This window comes from Natator depressus, chromosome 3, assembly GCF_965152275.1.
Source record: "Natator depressus isolate rNatDep1 chromosome 3, rNatDep2.hap1, whole genome shotgun sequence".
In the NCBI taxonomy this organism is placed as follows: domain Eukaryota; kingdom Metazoa; phylum Chordata; order Testudines; family Cheloniidae; genus Natator; species Natator depressus.
This window is the reverse complement of record NC_134236.1, coordinates 53258521-53281186: the sequence shown is the minus strand read 5'-3', so window position 1 is coordinate 53281186 and position 22666 is coordinate 53258521. Positions and strand designations below refer to the sequence as shown.

The window sequence follows — 22666 nt, the reverse complement described above, 5'->3', positions numbered from 1 at the left end:
GTATAGTTACACTGTATCATAACATTGTACACAACAATAGATTCAAATGTTGGTTTATCTTCATTGCACTTTATATTTTAATTCACTGAGATTTGTCTTTGACCACATTATGAGAGAAAACTGTCACACTCCCAGTTATTTCCAAAACAGTTTATTTAATCAAATTTCTTAGGTAAGGACAACCCGTAGAGATGAAACCCTCTTCTTGTATGTGTGTAATTCTCACTTTTAGTCATGTGCAAATGGAGGTAGCTGCTTCCTTGATGAAGACAACAAGAGTTCTCAATGTGTCTGTGCTCCTGGATGGACTGGGCGAACGTGCCTGGAGAACATTAATGACTGTGAAGAGAACTGGTGCCAGCATGGAGCCACTTGTGAAGATGGAATCAATGAATACAGGTACTAACATGACACTTTAAGTGTATTCATAGAAGTTTGTGCAGGCTAAAGGCAAAGGTGAAATATTATTCCCTCCTGTTAAAATTAAAATGTGATTTGCTATTGCATTCCTGTCCTCCCTCAAATCTTAAAATGTCATGGGCACGAACTTGTAATAAGTGCATACCTTCAAAAAATATACTGTTCAGATTGAAATATTTCACAGGCTTGTCTCATAACTATACATATCTTTACTTGAGAGGAGGCTAAAAGAACTAAAATACATTCCCAGCTAAACGGTTCATCTTCGCTTACAAAATGGTACATAACTTTAGGCCCATGAAGTGACAAATGCAGTAGCTTTTCATATTAAAATATAAATAAAAGTAACTAAATGGATAATTGAAATACTGAGTTATTGGTGGCCTTTACTTGAGGATGTTCAGACAAAACTGTCCAATGTGTTCTAATTTCCTTGGTAAGCTGTAAACACACTACACATATTTTAAAACCAGGCTCAGTGAAATTAGGGAGAAAATAACTCTATGCACAGGCACTGTGCAGTTGCGCTTGTGAGCACTGAATTATTTTTCTGTCAGGAAAAGGTGTAAAATAATCTCTATAACCTCTATTAATATTTTTTTAAGTTGTGGTTTTTATGCTACCTCGAGTTACAGTGAGCATATATAATTAATATGCTTTATAATTTATATTCTAAAGCTCATGATAGAAACTATTAAAACATCTGAAATAAAAATATGCTTGCTCTCTAGCACTGCTGTCCTAGAAGCCTCTAATAAAATATGTAACTTAAATAATAATTGACCTGCCCCCCAACCCATACAAAATTAGATAAGTATACCCTACCAAATACAGCTGGCTTTGGGAGGAGCATGAGGGAGGGGGAAGAATGGAAGATAATTTTTTTCACACACAAAAAAATCACAAAAATGTTTTTTTTTCAAAAAATTTGGAATTTCAATTTTTTTCCGACTAACTTTAATATCAATTCATTGTACCATCTTCAATTGTTTAATAATTTTAAAGGGGGTAAATGTGTGATTGTATGTAGTTGGCAGGTAAAATATTCCACAATTTTAGTGTGACATACACAGGGTACTATGTAGACTGATGAACAGCTGTTGCATCTCATACCTCTTACCTCAGGTGCCTTTTACACTGCTTTTGCTGCTGTAGTTTCCACTCTGGTTCTGCTCACACACATTCTTCAGCGTGTAAATCACTCCCAGCTATATTGTGAGAGTGCTGCAGTCAGCCACTCTGGAATTACGTGACAGGGTGACACCAGTGCATTCCCAGGCCCAGATTTTTCCCCAGAAATGTGCGTCTGGTACTGTTCAGCCTTCTCCTGGACAATACAAGTTCATATAAAGTCTGTTATTTCATTAATATAAATACACAGATCCTGTTATCCCAAATGGATTTTCCCAAACACTTCAATTCAAACACATGTATTTAGATAAAACAATACAACAAGTTTATTAACTACAAAGAGATAGATGCTGAGTGAACACAAGTAATGAGGCATAAAGGTCAGACTTGGTTACAAGAAAAATAAAGATAAAATGCAACTAATGCCTAACTTTACAAACTAGGCTAAATTCAAAGCAAAGTCTCTCTAACCACATTTCAGAAGTTCTACTTGCTGAACTTCTATCAGTCAGGATCCCTCCCCCAGTCCAACACTGATTTCTTTGTTCCTCAGGTGTTGTGAATGCTCTGGATAGCCCTTTCATTTGCAGAGAGAGAATTTGGGTTTTCTATCCTTTCTTTTTCTAGTCCTCTCTCTCCTTTGAGAAGCTTCTCCAGCTGGGAACAGGGGACCAGGCAGTCTCCCTGGACAGGAACTCTATTCTGTTTCTTTGCTCTGATGGAGATTTTCAGCCATGTACCTTTTCCTTCCAAAGAATAGCCACTTAGCAGGTGATGGCCCATTTGACCTTGCTTACACCTGGGTGAGGTGTCAGCTTGCCCTTTGTCTCTGAGGAACTGGTTTGGTTGCTCCCCAGACTTGGAACATGTCTTAGTAACACCATACAGTGGAATCTTATAACTTTGCATACAAAGTTGCCACACATATTTTACCAGGACAATGACGATCAGCAAATTATGAGTTTTCAAATGATACCTTAAAGACATTCTTTGCACAGAGATTATTACAATAGTGTGTAAGGGATGAATTCACTGGTACAGATGGTCACAAGTGGATCTGTAGAACAGTAAACAATGATATTATATGCCTCTTGGCCATTTGTCCTACAACAGTGCTAACAAGTCTCACGGGACTGGATGGCTTTGGAAAATAGTAATGGGCTACAAGGCGTTTTGCATCTAGGTTACTGGTTTAAATCCAGTTCAGAGTCAAAACAAAAAAAGAACATACTTATCATTTGCTGACTTCTCAGTCGTTAGAAGGCAAATGATGTTGATGATCAAACCAGTTTCTGTGGAACAAGTACACACATCACTAAAACCATCAGCCCAACACTAACTGACTGCTTCAGCAGAGAGGCAAAAGCTTGATTTAACATAGTCCTCCAAAACAAGGTGGAGGCAGATTACAGGAACAGTGCGTGGAAATTACAGTACAGTACAATCCTGCCATGTGCACAAGGATTTCTGATTCTAGGTGGCAATCCAAGCATTCTTTATGAGGACTGCAATATTTCTCTTTCAAAAATTAATGGATTTCTCAGGAGTACATGTGCTCAGTAGGTAAAATAATGCAATTTGTCATTTTGCTTTCCCAATCTACTTTAAAACTAAAAGACTAGAACAAGAACTACTGAGTATAACTACTGGAGTTACACAACTTTTTAAATAGATTGTTGCAATTTGAATGTCAGTCATAAAGGAGGTATCATTTTTGATAAGGGATATGTCAAGAGCCTTATTTGATATAAACTAGTTTTAAGAACAGATAGCAACAAACTGTCAATGTGATGAATAGAGAGTTAGACGTGTAACTCTAATTAACAATCATACTATGATCCATTTTAAACCTAGTATATTAATTTTCAAAGATTACTTACCACTATGTTCTTCATGCATTAAGTTTGCACCTTGATTATTCTCTAGAATTCCACAAAATGTGAAATATCATACCAGATGGTGTATTTCATGTATGGACATTCAATTTAAAATATCTTATCAAATGTATTTTTCCTAATTTAAAAAAATGAAATTCTTGTTAATCTTTGGCATGATGTGTCATATTGGGACTGCAGTGGGATCAGAAAGCTTGTAAAGCACTCAGGCTAGCTCTAAGCACCTTTGTCATGCCCTTCTATCTGTCCCCTCTCCCAAACTGCTATTGGCCAGACCTGAGCTTTTTCCAAACAGCTAGCAGGGATGGCAGAACCAGAATAGCTAAAGAAAAAGTTGGTTGAACTTGAACCAAAACTGATTTTTTTTTGTTTTGTTTTTTTCCTGACAAAACAAAGAACAAACCAAAATAATTTGGGTTGAACAAAAAGTTTCAGCTGTTGGTTTGAAATGACATTTCCAAACAATGTCAATTTGGAACATTTAAAAAAAAACACTCTGTGTGTTGGCTGAAACTATTCACTGAATTCACAAAGTTTTGATACCCTGAAAAATCCATTTTTCTGCAAATTTACTATTAGCTGAAAAACTTTTTCCCAGCTCCAAATATGATTCAAACTCCTCTCTGGTGGAACATTACCAGGACATCTTCCAGCTGCCTAGTGTACTCTAACACCCAATCAGAGCCCCTCCCCCTCATCTATTTCTCTTCAAGGGTTAGGAGTACAAAAGAACTAGCTGTGCACATCACAGATAAAATGTCAACTGTGTATTCAATTCAATAGGACTGTAGTCTCCTATTTCCATGAAGGCATAATTCAATAGCAGACCGTTTTCAGAGAGAGCTGTGTATCTCAGGGTTTTAAGCTGTTGTCCATCACTGTAATATTTGAGCACCTTCCATGTAAAATTATAGCAGTAGGAAGTCTCTGGCACTTCTCCTTTTTTAGGTTAAAAGCTCTACTTAGGTAGTGGTTTTGTTAAGTGTTTCTTTAAGGTTTTATAAAGATTAATTTTAAAGATATTGAGTCTAATTCCCCTGTTGCACGAGTGTAAATCAGGAGTACTTCTATTATAGACAGTGGAGTCACATAGGCATACAATCATTGTAAAAGAGAGGAAAATAAGGGCCTTGCCCTTTATTATTCCTTTTGGGCACTTTGTGAAGATCTTCAGCATATGTAGCAGTTCTGGCTGAAGCTGAGAGGGACTTTTACAACTTTAATGGAAGCAGGAATCATGGTCATTGCTATATGGTTGGGGGCAAAAGGGTCATAACAATGTTCCCCAGGAGTTTTGCATGCCTTCTGTTGACACGATGGTGTGCCAGATCAGGACTTCTGGAGGCAATGCGAACTCTTATTAATTAAAATAAAGTGCTGCATTTCCAAGGGTGCCAGTTCAGTTTGGATGAGTTATTATATCTGTTGGAAGTCAGCATGTCTATTGAAGTAATCCATTGTCAAATGCATATTGACCGCATTATCATACAACTGCATATACACACCAAAGGGAATAATAGAACTCTTGATCTTTTGTTCCCAAAAACTAGTGAGCAAAAAGAACATCTTCAGTGCCTGGGCCACTAGGGAACTGTAACATATACACATGTTTGAGATATCCCTTTCAGCTATACGTACACATCATTCAATTATATCCTTTGCAGAGGGGGAAATGTATAGGACGGATTTAGCATGGCCTATGGATAGGTATTTATTTAATTATTCCTCAAAGTGAAAGATCCCTCCAAGGAGAGGAATGTTTTGGAGTCTGCCTTGAGAGGGAGCCATTTCATTTTAGGTGTTGGATTTCTTTGGTATGTATGTTCCTGACATTCTAATCCTGATTAGGAGAAGAACATAAATTTGGGGGAACTATACATTGTTACTAGAGTTGCAAAGTAGCTCTTTAATTACACTCTAATCAGTAAGGGAGAGTACCTTGTACTTACATAATTATGATCAATTAACTGTAGTTTTAATTAAATAAACCATGGCCCTGATCCCACAATCTGATTTATAATGGAGAGCTCTCACCCCTGCATAGAGCCCCACTGAAACAGCCCAATGGGACTCCACCCAGGTGCAGCAGTCTCCCTGCTTGAATCAAAATGCTGTAACAGGACCTAATAGATTATTTACACTTGTTAGTACCCTGATGTATTATTATGATTACAATTTTATTACAATGTTATGATAAACTAGTTTTATGCTTAAAACGTATCCTACTTTATAGAAATAGTTTTGAGGTCTGCATTTCAGAAAGAAAACTGATTTGGTTGATACTAAAGCCTAAATATCCTGCTCATTTTCCAGTATTCTTGACATATTCCATGTAAATTCTTATAGAGTATGTATAATTTAATTTTGAATTAATCTCACTAACAAAGAGTCTTTACCGAGTTAAAATTGCACGACGACAGAATGGTTTGGAATATGAAACAGTCTATTTGTGTGATGCCAGCGTGATTATAAATGGTAAATATATTTTAGTTACGTTTTGAGAAGCAAAAAACCCCATAGCTACTGTTGGTATATCCTGTCTTTTGCTCAAAACTAGCTGGGGAATTTAAGGAGTTGGATTATATTTTTTGCTTCACACCTCCATACTTTTTCATTCTATTGTACATCTAGAATTTAACTGTAGAACCTAACTGGCATCCCTGTTTAAAATGCTAGTTCTGTGATCTGCATACCCGTCTGTAACAATAATAGGCTTCTACTGCTAGTGAAAGAGGTGACTACTTTCCCCTACTTTGCTGTAGCTCTAGAAGGTACGTGGATATATGTTGTAATTTCTTAAGGAGTATTTCTGTAGTAACTTACATAACATCATTTCTGCAGAGACAACAGGTGCTTACAGAAACCACAGTGGAACTAAATAACCTTTTAATCCATTTATGAATGTGTGTACAGTTCATATTTCAGTTAGTATTTGAAATAATTAACACTGAGCAAACATAGTTAATCTGTTCAGAGTATTATTATAAATAATACTTAATTTTAAAAACTCACTACAGATACACTGGGAGGAATTCATCCTGTGCTAATGCTGAACCTGAGTGTTTCTTGTGCTTCCCCTATCAGTTGTTGGAGGCTGATTCAGTTACCAGCACTGGTTAGAGTAGCTACAGCACATGTCTAACTTGCTCATTGTCTGCAGTGATTGCTATTGGCTGTGCCAAGAACCAGGAATCATGCATAGGAACTGTCATACTGGTCTGTTTAGTTCAGCATCCTACCTGACAGTGGCCAACACCATATGTTTCAAAGGAAGGTGTTAGAACTCCACAGTAGACAGATGTGAAGTAATCTTCCCCCATAGTAGGTCTTATACTGATCTCTAATAGTCAGAAATTGGCTTAACTCCTGAATCATGAGCTTTAACACCCATTCCAAAATGTTTGTTAGCATTAACTATGAAAACCCTGGTTATTATTATGTTATCCATGTAAATGTCCAATCACTTTTTGACTCTTGCTAAGTTCTTGGCCTAAACAACTTCCTATGTCAGTGAGTTCCACAGTCTAATTGCACGCTTCATGAAAAAAGTATTTCCTTTTATCAGTTTTGAATTTGCCACCTATCAGTTTCATTGACTTGTTCTCGTGTTATGAGACAGAACAGAAGCTCCAGAACTAAGTTCTCTAGACCATTCATTATTTTATATACTTTTATCTCTGACTTTTATTTGTCTCTTATTTATCTCAGTAGGTACCCCTGCACTGAGATTCCTGTAGGGGATGTGTTAGTGTCAGATATGCTAGATCTGCCTCTGTGAAGAAGGATACTTATGCTAAGGGAAAAATTTCTGGGGTGCAGGGCTTAATAACAGAGCCATCTTCAATGAAGTGTAATGCACCAATAAATGTAGCTGACTGTCCAAGCTTATGAGTTCAACCTTGTGCCCACTGAAGTCACTGCCAAAGCTGCCATTATATCAGTAGAGCTGGATCAGGTCCTATGAGCTCATTAATACCAGTCTTATGTTGTTGTAAGTCCAATGATTTCCATGGAATTAGTCCTGGTTTACACCAGTGTACTTGAGAGCTGAATCAGGATCTTGCCAGCTCTTGTTTTATTTTGCCTTTGTCTTTCCCTTTTCCTTAGACTTTGGGTCTCACAGCTCTTTCTCTGCCACTGTCCATCATCCTTTGCAAACCAACAAAAATCTCCCAGATATCTTGAAAAGACATTATTAACCAAGAGAAAGGGGAAACCAAGACAAGTAAACTTTAAAAAAAAGACAAGCAACAAGCAGTTTTTCATGTCTGGTTTAATCTTTGGATTTATCTCTGGTGTCTATTCTTGGGGTGAATTAGTTGCACAGCTTGAGCCTAATAAGTAGAGATGGGCAGACAATGAAATGCCAAGTTGGACAGGAGTTGTAAAATACCTGCAGGTTATCGAGTAAACGCTGATCTCCCTGGAACCCAGTATCAGTCATGTATGTGGTCAACCTTCTGACACTGGACAGAGCAACAACAGCAGCATAATTGATAATAGTGTATCCCTCACACTCAAATGTAGAGAAATCAAGGTAGTGGGATGCCCTAAGTGCAGTCCTCTTTTATAATTTTTCTCGTTGATAGTGGGTTTAGTTTCTTGACACTGTTACTTGGTTACAGAGTGCTGCCTCACGGTAATAGGCTGGTGAGTTGGTACAGCTCTTTCTTTCCCACATTTCCACACATCCAAAATGCAAATTACAGTCTCACATTCTCAGCTTGTTGTTGAAATATAACACAAATAAATCAGTGCACAAATACACCTTCCTGGTATAGGACAGTTAAATGAAACATGTTTCTTCTCTCTTTTCCTTTCTTCATTTCCTAAATTAATGGGAAATAACTCTGCCATCCATGTAATTGTAGATAAAACTGTGTCAGAGAACACCTAATATGGCCAGTCCAAGACCCTCAACTCTGAAACAAACCAAATAGTCTGTTTGTCTGGCTTTCTTCTTATTAATGTACCCTTTCAGAGTACTGCAACAAAAAATGAAATCTCAGACTGTACCCGAAATGGCCAATATACGTTACCTAACCTTGGGAAAGACAAGATTTGCAATATCAATGAACATTTAATTTTGTTGTTCCCTTTTTAAATGGGGGATCTGTCCAATCTTTTATTCTCATTCACAAAGATATTTTTTCTGCTTCGCCGAGGACAGGAAAATCAGCCTGGCTTTTAGAATAACTAGAGCATGTTGTAAACAATGTAAGAAATGAGAAACCCTGACCACCTAATACAAAGAGGGGAATATTCTAGTCCTATTACAGTTAAGGGAAAATTTTTCATTGATTTTATTAGAGACAAAATTAGGCCCAGAGAAAATACAGTGGCTGCTTTGCAAGAGCTACAGTCCTGTGCTTGTTATGTTAGTAATAGTGGGCTCAGACACAGTTCTAAGTGCGCATCAAGTACAAACGATTCAACCTCAAAATTGCATAAATACATTATTTTAGGTATCTAATACTGAGGCTGATGATAGCCATGTGATGTGCTGAAGAATCACATGATCAATGAAAATTATTACATGGTTCTCTTCATAATGAACCAGCCTGCAGTGCTGTCACTGTTGTTGTCTGTTCTAAATCTGTTCTTTGGAAAAAGAGAACATTTGCCTGAAGTGTTGTCAATCTGATACCTTTCACAAGCACATGGTTCATACAAAAAAGGATTTTCAAAACACATTGCTATTCCCCTCTAACCATTTGTGATTTTTTTTATTGACTAGTATTTATGTGACAGATTGTTCCTTAGAAAGCTTGTTGCTTTGTTAAAAATGCTTCTAAGTATTACACAAAAGTAAAACAATTTTAAAAGTATTTTATAGAGTAGTCCCCTTAATTAAATGTTAATCTTTTGCCTTTAAAAGTACAGAACATTCCACTTAATTGACACATGCTTGATTGGGATAAGGCTGTTTTACAGGGACTTCTCCCAAGGAACTAATTTAGCCTAGTGATGAACAGCAATGGCTGCTGTTTTATCATAACAGAATTGGCATAAATTCCATATATTGAGAATGCATTTGACCAGAACAAAAAGTTTCTGTTTCCCAGCTAGGAACAGAGGGTGCCTGGACTGTTTTTGGGGTGATACAGGGGAATAGAAGAGAAATAGTGATAGTAAGGAAAGCTACATGATCTAGATCAACCTTACACCTTCCTCCACACAGCAAACATACTTCTACTGCTGTAAGTGAAGTGGAGGGTAGCTCCCTGATCCCTTAATGTAGCTGGCCGTAGAAGTGGTTCACATGTATATGATTCAGCCATCAGCCAGCCAATCCAGACTTCTCTTTTCTCATTGCTTTTAGTGGATGGGATGAATGGATGCCTGAGCAGCCTATAGCCTTCTGATGGGTAGAAGAATGGATCTGCTGAGTTACCAGGGTGTGAAAGAGAGATGTGGGACTCACCAAGGGAGGGGGGTATATAAAAAAAAAGAAGAAATGGAGGGAAAATATTTTTAAAGAAAAATAATACACTAAAAGGAGGAAAAGAAAACCGAAAGAGAGAGAGAAAGGAAAGACAACCACACCTCTGATAAGGCGTGGTATGTGGTGAGACTGAATACCATAATCACTGGGTTAAGTAGTACTTAACTAAATTTTGAAAAGGTATGAAATGTTATATATTAATATAAATACTTGTAATAGTTTCCAGATTCAAGGCATATCCTATGCTGCATTCTGACCATTTCACATTGCGTAAACTCCCTTTTGATGGTTTAGTCCATCATAGAGACTCTAATGTACTCTCTTCCTCCTTCTCTCCCTTCCCCAGTGTATATTGTGTGACAGGGGTGTTCTTGTGCTCCTATGATCCCTGGCTACCTAGACAGCATCTTAGAGGCATAGATAGTGGACGTGTATTAGTGCTGCTTAGAGGCTGCTCTAACTTACACCAGTGATTGGGCATTTGCAATAGTGTAAAGATTGCTTAAAGCCACTTTTGCTCGTCCTTCCTTCAGTTCTGCAATTAGTACAGCTCTATCACAGCAGAGGATAACCCTAACCCTAAGCCCTAGAAGTTTTAATAAAGAACAGATCAAAGTGAATATCATTTTTGTTCTTGTATTTATTTTTTCAGTATCCTATTTTATTTAATTCAAAGTACTTTTAGATAGGACCAGCTTGAGACAATAAGCTTCCTGCTGGGATGTCCTAGTTACATTAAGATGGTTCTACTGTACTATGCAGGGGACTGGACTAGTTGACCTCTCGAGGTCCCTCCCAATTTTATGATTGTATATGAAGCTGCCAGAATATTTTAAGGCATAGATTTTGAGTAGAGAAATCACAGTAAAGGAGAGTTTAATGTACAATAGTCAGGGTCATATCTAATACGACCATCACAATGATAACCGGATGAAGCCATGTTTTCTGTCAGCATATTCTTCATGATCTTCTCCATAGATTCATACTGTATGTGTAAGCAAGTTAAAGGAATGTCACAGGTCCAATCAACACCCCCCACATCTTCTGGGTCACTCACCAGCCACTAGAGCCCATGTGTTTTATGCCTCCAGAGTCTGGACAGAACCCAGACAATGCCCCTGTCTTGGGGTCCCCAGGAAACTCTTGGGGTGTAGATCCTCTATCTATCATGCATTCCTGAGAGTTCCAGCCCATATATTCAGTACTGATCTCTCCAACTCCCGCCCCCTATAACTTAACCACATCCTCTCCCAGAACTCCACCTGAAGGTGTGAACCTTCTCATTTATCTCTTCCAGGGGGCACATGGTAGGTGTAACATACAAACACACTTTGCTTGGGATTCTAACATACTATTGCTATATCTTTAATAGCACTAGAAATATACACATCTATACAAAAATAGTAAACCCTACATGCATTTGCTTGCTTCAATTTCCTCACCATTCCACATTGTTTGGGCTGGAGCCAGGGTTGCCTAGGGTTCTCCAGGGACCCATTGCAGTGCATGGCTTAGATTCTGAAACATGGAGTCTTTTTACCTCCAACTCACCTCTTCTGACCTTGTGCAATTCATCGTCTTCACTTCTCATGCTCAAAACTTGCTGTGTATGTTTTTTGGAGTCTTTTTGTAATCTGCTTTGTCACCTCTGTCTCTTTGTTCTGCTTGGTGAATCTCCATTGTCTCCACTTCCACACTCTCTTTAGACAAGAGGAAAAAGTATCTTCTCCTAGCTTCAAGAAAGTCATTGTCCCAAGGTGTCTCACACTGAGTTCTAATGACCCACAATTGCCCCTGGTCTGCAGAGACATGACACATCCCTGTCAACCTACGATGGATACATACAGACAAAGCAGCATGTTGTAATTATTGGACCTAAAATTTACCCTAAACAACTGTGAAAAAGGATGTTAAAGTTCATAAGATAGCAACCTATGACTTTTTGCCTGCCTAAGAATTAACCATGGAAAATAGGTCACATTATTTTCAATGAATAAATGTCATGAACAGGTGCAAGAAAAACAGAGAGAAAAATTGAATTAGTCCAAACAAAAATGGCCTACTCATCTAGGTCAAGGACTATGGTGAGATCATACTTGGTAAACAAAACAATGGGGGAACGAGGTTACCTATTCCATGTTTGGCCTCATGGAGATGTATTTAATCAGTGGACAAAATAATGAGGGTAAAATATGCCACCCTTTTTTACTCCTTTTAGGGATTTTTAAAGAGAGACTTTGGGTGGAAAAAAAAGAATAATCTTTCCCCCAGCTCATCTCTCAACTTGCCGTCATTGCAACTGACCTCAATTCATTTCAGCTTCCTTGAACTAAAGTTAGAAGGAGCACACCAGAATAAGGGACTTTCTTACTGACAGGAAGGCTGGCTGGCCTTGCTCACGGAATATTGTTTTCATTTGTGGGTGCTGAAAGTCATCACATTATCATGACATCCAGTCCTCAGTCCATCAGTGGGGATTATTAAGTGCATACATCACAGAGGCCTGTAAGATCCTGTATTGTTTTCCTTCCATTGTTCTGTTGCTTTCTAACTGCCCCTATGCTATCTCTCATTCTTTTGGCTTTTCATCAAATTCTGAAATCAACTATACTGTATTCATTCATGCCTGCCTTGTCTAAGGATAAAGTATACAATCAGATGATGTCCTTGACCATGATGTCAGCCAGGGTCCAAAAAACAAGTATCATGATCAACTTGCCAGGCAAAGCATCCACTAATAACTAAACAGTAGTCCAGTGCTCTGAAAAGATCAACAAAAAAACGTATTTCACCCATTTTTTTTTCCTTTCTTGTTACTCCTCTACCTTGTGTCTGTCTGTCAAAAACAGAATAAGTAAATGAATTTGCACAGCAGGACTGAAAGTAAAATTAACCCTTTCCATTTAATCAAAGAAAGGTTATTAATGAAAATAAGAGACGCTGATAGGGTTTGACTATGTTTGTTTTGCAAAATCACTCAATCACAGTTTCAATAATAAATGCTTGTTTTAATTCATCGTTATTTGTGTGTGCATGTTTAAATCAATGAACTTTCAACTTGAATGAATGCTTTTGGATCTTTGCCAAGTAACCAATTAAATCCAAGGTCTCTGTAAAAAATAGCTCCAAACCTATTTAATAGGTTTAAATGTTGGTCAGAGAAAAAGACAGAAAAACACTGTTAGCTTTTGTGGCCTTTGCCATATCATGAATGCCTGTTGTATTGATATTGATCTCAATTTTCTTAGAAACAACTTCATAATTGCTTAATATTATCAGCCAAAATTCATAAGTCATACATCATCATCCCAGGAACCAAATCATCACAAGGAACTTCACAGGGAATTTGTGAACAATCAGTTATCATTATTGATGTAGAATTCCATGAATTAGTTTGGGTAGAATTGCTAGAACAACAAAAGTAACACAAATTGTGTTTAAAGTTGTAATAAAATTATCTGATGCTTATTGAAAATGTTACTTTAATTCTACAGAATTCTTGTCAAATAAATAGTCATGACAATTTTAAAAGATCTTGGTTCAGTTAAAAATTAGCTTTCTTACCAAGGTATTTTGTCACAAAGCTTCTGAGCAAGTTTGAAAATGGTCCTCTAATGCTTGACATGCTTTAGATAACATAGTATTAAGGAAGTGACCTGAATTCTGAGGCCCTATCTGTGCTACAAAATCTATATTTACGTATTATGCCCTAATTTCTGGTCTTACCATGATTAGTTCTTAGATCTTTACCATAGTTTATTGTGTTAAAATACAGTTATAATCAATAGTTGTAATACAGTTTTGTCTTGCTTTTATCAGCAAGATGGACCCATGTCACAATGTTTAGATATCACAACCACATATAAGTTCTGTGCTTAATTGTGGTAGGTTCTGTAGGTCATACAGGGCTTTAGAAGATGATTTTTCAGCAAAACAAAACAAAAAGCTATTGTGATTAAGTGTAAGATTATAATTAGTCACTTGGACACAATGAACATTTCATTAGAATAGACATTAGACATGGTTGAAGTGATAACAAGATGGTATCAACAGAATACATTACTACTGAGACATTAGAACAGACATTAGGAGGATCATTTATGTAGAGGACAAGACCAGTACAAGACGGGACAAAAGAATCAATCATGATAGACTCCAGGAAATGTAGGGTGGGAGCTAGGTTTCCAGTCATGAAGTACTCCTGATTAATCAGCAAAGTGCTGATCTGCTTAACATTTAAATGGGATTGCACGGGGAATAAGTTGGTATAGAATGTGTCTGACTGCTAAGAGAGACAACATGAGTGTAATGCTGCCACCAGGAAGTTGGGGTGAAGACTCAGTTTCTTCTGATTTCAAGTACTAGGCAAAATGTTACCTTTCTGCCATCAGCCAACAGCAATTTGTGAACAGTCTGCTTCCATTCAATAAAGATTAACTATGTGCTGTAGCCAGATCAGGCAAATGCACTTCCTCCAAGCCTCCTTCCACTGTTTTCTCCTTTCAGATTCACATTGGACCTTGAAGGGGAAATCTATGGATACTAGGTTGTTGGAGAAGATGGGAGGTATTCCTAGAGAAATTGGCCTGACTGTGGGAGAGATCTGTGTGCACTGTTGCTGAGCTAACCAGTCCTGAATCTAGCCCAGTCTTAGAATCATAGGGTTGGAAGAGACTTTGGGAGGTCATCTCTTCCAACCCCCTGTTCAAAGCAGGACCAGCCCCAACTTAATCATCCCAGCCAGGGCTTTGTCAAGATGGGCCTTAAAAACCTCTAAGGATGGAGATTCTACCACCTCTCTAGGTAACCCATTCCAGTGCTTCACCACCCTCCTAGTGAAATAGTGTTTCCTAATATTCAACCAGACCTCCACAACTGCAACTTGAGACCATTGCTCCTTGTTCTGTCATCTGCCACCACTGGGAACAGCCTAGTTCCATCCTCTTTGGAATCCCCCTTCAGGGAAGGCTTCTATCAAACTCCCCCCCTCACTCTTCTCTTCTGCAGACTAAATAACCCCAGTTCCCCCAGCCTCTCCTCGTAAGTCTTGTGCCCCAGCCCCCTAATCATTTTTATTGACCTCTGCTGGACTCTCTCCAATTTCTCCACATCCCTTCTGTAGTGGGGGGACCAAAACTGGATGCAATACCCCAGCTGTGGCCTCACCAGTGCGGAATAGAGGGGAATTATCACTTACCTTGATCTTCTAGCAATGCTCCTAGTAATGCAGCCCAATATGTTGTTGGCTTTCTTGACAACAAGGGCACACTGCTGACACATATCCAGTGTCTCATCCACTGTAATCCTCAGGTCCTTTTCTTCAGAACTGCTGCTTATCCAGTTGGTCCCCAGCCTGTAGCGGTGCATGAGATTCTTCCTTCCTAAGTGCAGGACTCTGCACTTGTCCTTGTTGAACCTCAGCAGATTTCTTTTGGCTCAATCCTCCAATTTGTCTAGGTCACTCTGGGCTCTATCCCTACTCTCCAGCAAATCTACCTCTCCCCCGAGCTTAGTGTCATCTGTGAACTTGCTGAGTGTGCAATTCATCCCATCATCCAGATCATTGATAAAGATGTTGAACAAAACCATCCCCAGTACTGACCCCGGGGCACTCCGCTTGATACCAGCTGCCAAGTAGACATTGGGCTGTTGATCACTACCCACTGAGCCCAATAATCGAGCCAGCTTTCTATCCACCTTATAGTCCATTCATTCAATCCATACTTTTTTAACTTGCTGGCAAGAATACTGTGGGAGACCGTATCAAAAGCTTTGCTAAAGTCAACATATATCACACCCACCACTTTCCCCAAACCCACAGAGCCAGTTATCTCATCATAGAAGGCAATAAGGTTAGTCAGGCATGACTTTTCCTTGGTGAATCCATGTTGACTGTTCCTGATCACCTTCCTCTCCTCCAAGTGCTTCAAAATGGATTCCTTGAGGACCTACTCCATGATTTTTCCAGGGACTGAGGTGAGGCCGACTGGTCTATAGTTCCCCGAATTCTCCTTCTTCCCTTTTTTTTAAAAGATGGGCACTATATTTGCCTTTTTTCCAATCATCCGGGACCTCCCCGATCACCACGAGTTTTCAGAGATAATGGCCAATGGCTCTGCAATCACATCAGCAAACTCCTTCAGCACCCTTGGATGCGTTAGTTCCAGACCCATGGACTTGTGCATGTCCTGCTTTTCTAAATAATCCTCAACCTGTTTTTTCCACCACTGAGGGCTACTCACCTGCTTCCCATACTGTGCTGCCCAGTGCAGCAATCTGGGAGCTGACCTTGTACGTGAAAAACGAAGCAAAAAAAGCATTGAGTACTTCAGCTTTTTCCACATCATCTGTCACTAGGTTGCCTCCCCCATTCAGTAAGAATCCCACACTTTCCCTGACCTTCTGCTTATTGCTAACATATCTGTAGAAACCTTTCGTGTGACTCTTCACATCCCTTGCTAGCTGCAACTGCAATTGTGCTTTGGCCTTCCTGATTACACCGCTACACACTTGAGCAATATTTTTTATACTCCTCCCTAGTCATCTGTCCAAGTTTCCACTTCTTGTAAGCTTCCTTTTTGTGTTTAAGCTCACCGAAGCATTAGCCACTCCTACCTCAATGCCCAACCAAAGCTTTTTCACAGTGCCTCCTCCCTCCCCATCTCCAGTGTTAACCCAGGTATCAGCAGAAATACTGATGCAATGAGTCTGTCAATAGGCCCTGGCTTTGGAGAATTTGATGAGGAGAAGAAGGGGTGTCAAAGGAGATAGGGCAAGAGAAATGTTGACTTAAAACTGAAATGGGCAGTGTACACTAATTGTCATGTTTTTACAGAAATATGAATGTTCCAGAGATTTTTTTTCCCACTTTATAGCTGTATTTGATTTTGTTGTAGAGACCCATTTTAGCCATGCAGCAAATTTAAATATCAGATCAACCCTGCTCAAAGTTTTTGATAGCATTTTCAGTATGTTGGTGTTATAGAGGCCTGGGATATGAATGCAAGGTCATGTTCATTAGAGGCTAACATGAGAATATTACTTTTTCTAGGACATGTATAAGAGCCTTTTAATTACATAGAGATGGTTGATGCATATAACATTTTTACAGAAAGATAGGAAGAGCTCTTTGAAGTTCAGGTGTATGTCAAAGCTACATCAGAACAGTGTTTAACATACAATACTATTTAAGCTTTATAAAAGAGTGATCTGGGATAAAATGATAACATACTTTAAACATCTTGGATTGTTCACAATCTAAGAAGGATGTTAATGTTATCAAAACATACAATAAGTTAATTGCCACCAAATCCCACAATTTATATTTATATTTATATTTATATTATATATTATATATATATAGGATTTATATTATATTTTATTCAAGCTAAGACATGTACACTATGTCAATTAAAACTGACCACACTCAGTGAAACTAGAGTAGTTCTTAGCAAGCTATTAGATGGACCTGGCACTAAGTTAAAAGAAATTTCAGTGGATGGAAACAAAGGCCCAGATACACAAAGGGACGTAGGCACAATATTTAGCATTTCAGTGCCTAACTTTCAGGTGCCTAGGACAGTGGTTCCCAAACTTGTTCTGCCGCTTGTTTAGGGAAAGCCCCTGGCAGGCCGTGCCGGTTTGTTTACCTGCCGCGTCCGCAGTTTTGGCCGATTGCGGCTCCCAGTGGCCGCGGTTCACTGCTCCAGGCCAATGGGAGTTGCTGAAAGCGTCGGCCAGTACGTCCCTCGGCCCATGCAGGGAGATGCCTATCTCTATTGCAATCCACAGCCAGGAACTCTTCTTCTGTAGTTTAGGTGCCAAAGCTGTTTCTGGTGAGAATGAGTTTGGCACCTGCCAATCTCCACACAAAATGGCCAGAAGGGAAATAGGACTCCTTTGTAAGCTTTATCCCCTTGGTTTGAGTAATCACCCAGGCTGTGGCAGAACCCAGTTCAAATCCCTTTTTCTCATTAGGGGAAGGAGGATATTGAAGATGGGTTCCCTACCTCTTAGGGGAGTGTTCTAATCACTGGTCTACAGAGCTCCCTTTTGCTGACCTAACTAATATTTCATTGTTCAATTATTTAACCAAAACAGAACAGCTTCTACAAGAGAGACTCACCTCAGAATAGTCCATAGTGCAGTGATTAAGACCCTCCCCTCAGATGGGGAAAACCCCTGTTAAAGTTCCTTTTTTCTCATCAGGCAGAAAACAGAATTAATCCAGAGTCTTCCAGATACTGGGTGAGTACCCCAACAACTGCACTAAAAGATTGAGGGAGTATGCCTATTCCCCACTCCCAGACATTTTATATCTACTGAATTGACCCTCTCCCCGCTCCCCCCGCCCCACCCCCCGTGGTATAGACACTACTTTGCCTATCTTCCCCAATCTGTAGATTACGCTGGGGGCTAAGGCAGGAGATATGCATCTGGATGCCTAGAGCAGGGGTTCTCAAACTTCATTACACTGTGACTTCCTTCTGACAACGAAAATTACTGCACAACCCCAGGACGGGGGACTGAAGCCTGAGCCCTGCACATGCCCCAGGCTGAAACCCTTGGGCCCCAGCAAGTCTAACGCCAGCCCTGGTGGCGCCATTAAAATGGGGTCATGACCCACAATTTGAGAACATGCTAGTCTAGAGTGATGCAGCAGTATATGTGCCCAGAGGCTGAAGTTTAAAGGTATAAGGAACTTTTACAGCTGAAGTTTAAGTGCCAATTTAGTTTAAGTGCCTACAGGCATAGCTAGCAGCTGGGGTGGGAGTGGGAGGGTTAGGGAAAGGGTGTGGATCACAGTGGTGTCTAAAACTGGGACATAGGGCACCTAAATCTGTGGTTTAAACACCATAAATCCCTTTGTAGTTCTGGGCCAAAGCTTGTACAGTCTAGATCAATTTTGTGTAAAAAAGTAAAATGCAGCCAATTTTTGATGAAGTATAATAATATATTCAGCACTTTACAAACCAAACTTAATATTTGTTGTTTGATACTTCAAAAATATTTCTGTCCCACTTTATTTTACAGTTCCATTTATAAAAGTTTTGTAGAGGGTTAATAAATGATTAACAGATGTTATAAGTATGTTACAAACATGAATAGTATGTGTTATAGATGATTGTAAGCACACCGTTAGAAAATGATAGATATAGATATAAATTATGGCTAGTGCGACCTGTTGAATTTTTGGAAGCTAAAAAAGTTATATCTGTTTAGTAACCAACATCTCTTAATCATTTAAAAATCCTTTATAATCCTTTATAATCTATAAATGACACCTTAAAATAAAGGGTGACCTGTATTTCACTGAAGAAACACAATTTTATATCAAGAGCATTAGAAATACTTCTGTTTGTATGACTATATGTACACAGCAAATGCTGATTGAACAAAGGCTGTTTCAATACCATGAGATTGTGGATTTTATATTGGAAATGTTAAATACAGTTGTGGGCATGAATAGCTATATATCTCAGCTACTCTGTTCCATGTGGTATGGAGAGTCTATTCTTTATAATGTTGTTTTCTAATCATGTTTTACACATAGAAAATAATTAGCAGCTAGTGTATATTTGAGAAAGCAGTATTTAACGGCCTGGCTAAGCAATTTTTTTTGTATTGAAATGGCAAGGCTAAGCTCTTTTTTCTGGGAAATATTGTAAAATGAAGAGTCTATCCATGCAAATGATAGCTGGAGCTATCTGGTGAAGTGGATCTGTTTCATTAAACTGAAGGCATCCAGTTATAATGATAACTCTAGGACAAATATAGGACATGGATATTCATTCCAGCCTCAGTTTTTCTGGATTTGTGCACACCCTTGAAGACTGAAATATGATACTCATAACAACATGAGTTTTATTATAGACCAAAGAAACACAATAATGAAACCACCAGCATCGTAGTTATTTCTCTTAGTTATTTCCTGTATAACTGATCTAGGGCATCATAAAATTAGAATAAAATCAAAAACAGAAAATATATAGGAAAATAAACAATTTAGTGATAGGATTAACTAAAATTAGGTGAATCCCTTTTTTCTTGTATTTCTCTTTCTCCTTAATTAGAGTGAAAAGACTAAAAGTTAAATAATACATCTTTTCAGTGTTAACACAGAGAGTTTGGCATCTTGTGTGAATTTCTTGAACTCTAACTATATTGCAAATGTTTTAAATAGTAAGAGCCAACTTTTCAAAGATTGGTTCAATAGCTGCATCAACAAAATATGCCCACACCAACTGGTCCTGCAAAAACTCATGTTTGTGGCTGAAAAACAGTCAACTGTGTAACTAATTGTGTAACTGCAACCTAAGTACTAATCTGAGCACAAGTGTGGATTTACACAAATAACCAGTTTATAGGCATAAAAGTGTCCTTTGTGGGCTCAGTGAATGCATATTCAGCGTGAGGTCATTGAAATTTCTGTATTATAAATGTGTGAATGATACTTAAATTAGCAGGTATATTTACTTGTATAGAAGCAAACAATTAGAAATTGACATATTGTACTGAGCAAATTAAGGGCTTATGGCCCAAGTCCTCCCTCCCTGTGCACAATCCAAATAAACTAGCTTTGTGCAGGGGCTCTTTGCAGATGACAAGTGAAAAATATGTTTCCACCCCCTATTCCCCACAAGAACATGAATAATGCTACTTCATGGCTGCTCCTGCAACCCAAGGTTGTGATTCCACTAGTCATGCCACCCTCCTTTACTCAATCCATCCCCTCCACAATATGACCTGTATTTTTATTGAAAAAAATACACTGGGAAGGAGGGGAAATGGGAAGAAAAAAGGGAACTCTCTTCCCTTTAAACTCCTCTCCTTTTTAGGCTTTATGTATTGTCCTCTAAAAAGTCTAATAAGCACAAGAAGAATCTTGATATTCTCCTCACTTGTTAGAATAATTAAACTTTTCATTCACAGACTGAAATTAGAGTCTATGTTTCTAGTATCAAAAACCTTTCAGTTCTGTGTTATGGTCATGTAAATCCTTTTGAGTAAAATAGAAAATCAAAAAATGAAAAGACAGGGGTGGAAAAGAAAATAAACAAAAAATATTACCCCCTCATCCCACTCTTTCCCCTCCAAAAACATGAACCCCTCACCCACTCTACATTATTTCCTTTCCGAGGGCATAAAGAGCAAGAATGAAGGTTTTTTCACAACCCTAGAGTCCTGAGTCTGTTGAGGGAATTAAAGAAAGATCCCATATGATTCCAGTTCAGATGGAATCAGGTCCTGCCTACCTTGGAATGTTGCCTATGTAGCCAGGGCTCAGCAGTTATAGTGACCCTATAGTACAAAGAACCCTCACTAGGGCCACTTGCACACCAAGAGGGCGGGTTTGCCCAAGGGGTAAACAGAAAACGGAGAGAGAGAGAATCCTATTCTAATTTCACCTGCACGTCATTGGATTACAGCTCACAAAGATAAACATGACTATAATAGTGAAGTGAGCTGTAGCTCACGAAAGCTTATGCTCAAATAAATTGGTTAGTCTCTAAGGTGCCACAAGTACTCCTTTTCTTTTTGCGAACACAGACTAACACGGCTGTTACTCTGAAACCTGACAGTTTTATATGTGCAGGATCAAGTGAACAGTCCAACGGATGTCTGTACTATTGTTTCTAATACAGCATGGACCATATTTCCAATACAGCATGCAAGCATTCTGTGAATATATCTGGATAATAAAGAACAGAGTGTTATAATGGACACTTGAAAAGCACCTGGGTGGGGGGTGGAAGGGAATCCAAATTCAAGTGATTTTGCTTTGACTTTTAATACTTTTCTGTTTGTTTTCCATAGATACTTGTGCAAGTAAGTTTATGGCCAGGAATACTTGCCAAAACAATAAATTTTAAATGACTATTGCCTAATATTTGTAGGAAATTAATTTTCAATTTGTAATAGTGAATATTATTACTGCAAATCTGACTCTAAAAGTTATTGTAGCATTGTATCTGTGTTGGTCCCTGGATGTTAGAGTGGAAAAGTGAGTGAGGTACTATCTTTTATTGGACCAACTTCTGTCGATGAAAGAGAGAGGTTTTCAAGCTATACAGAGCTTTTCTTCTTCAGCTCTGTGTAGCTCAAAAAAGTTTCTCTCTCTCACCAACATAAGTTGGTCCAATAAACCACAATACCTCACTCACCTTGCCTCTCTCAATGTTATATTAATCCAATCAGGGAATAGAAACATACTACATGACCTATGTGTCTAGTTTAAACAGCCATGATTTTGATTACCAGATACTTCCAATTAACTATTGCAAGAAAACTACTGAACCAGAATTATTCAGTGAATAGTCTCAAATAATAAAAAAATCTGAGAAAATCACAATCCATTCATGGAATGTTTCATAGTCATAAGACTCACACTTAATCAAATTAAAGATCATTTACCTACTCTAGTTATGATGCACAGAAGCATTAGTAGCTAATTTTGTTACTTTTCCCTTATGCATTTCAGGTGCATGTGTCCTCTGGGATACACTGGCTTCTTCTGTGATCTTGACATAGATTACTGCATTGGAAACCAGTGCTCAAATCATGGCTTCTGCCAGGACAACTTGAATAATTATAGCTGTCGCTGCATGCCTGGATATGAAGGACCCTTCTGTGAAGTGGAGATTAATGAATGTTCAAGTTCACCCTGCAAAAATGGGGCCACCTGTATGGATTTAATTGGCCACTTCTCATGTCAATGTGTCGCAGGCTTCAAAGGCAAGTTTTAAAATAGAAATATTCACCTTTGATTGGAAAC

General features: G+C 38.6%; 1 protein-coding gene across 1 annotated transcript in view; it reads left to right on the top strand.

The window, feature by feature from the left end:
* LOC141984481 (protein eyes shut homolog) overlaps window positions 1-22666 on the top strand; it is a 785366-nt gene that overhangs the window by 379300 nt on the left and 383400 nt on the right. Inside the window, exons 10-11 of the mRNA XM_074947561.1 lie at window positions 233-399; window positions 22373-22626. Of these exons, the coding sequence (XP_074803662.1) occupies window positions 233-399; window positions 22373-22626 (421 nt within the window). The remainder of the gene's footprint in view (window positions 1-232; window positions 400-22372; window positions 22627-22666) is intronic.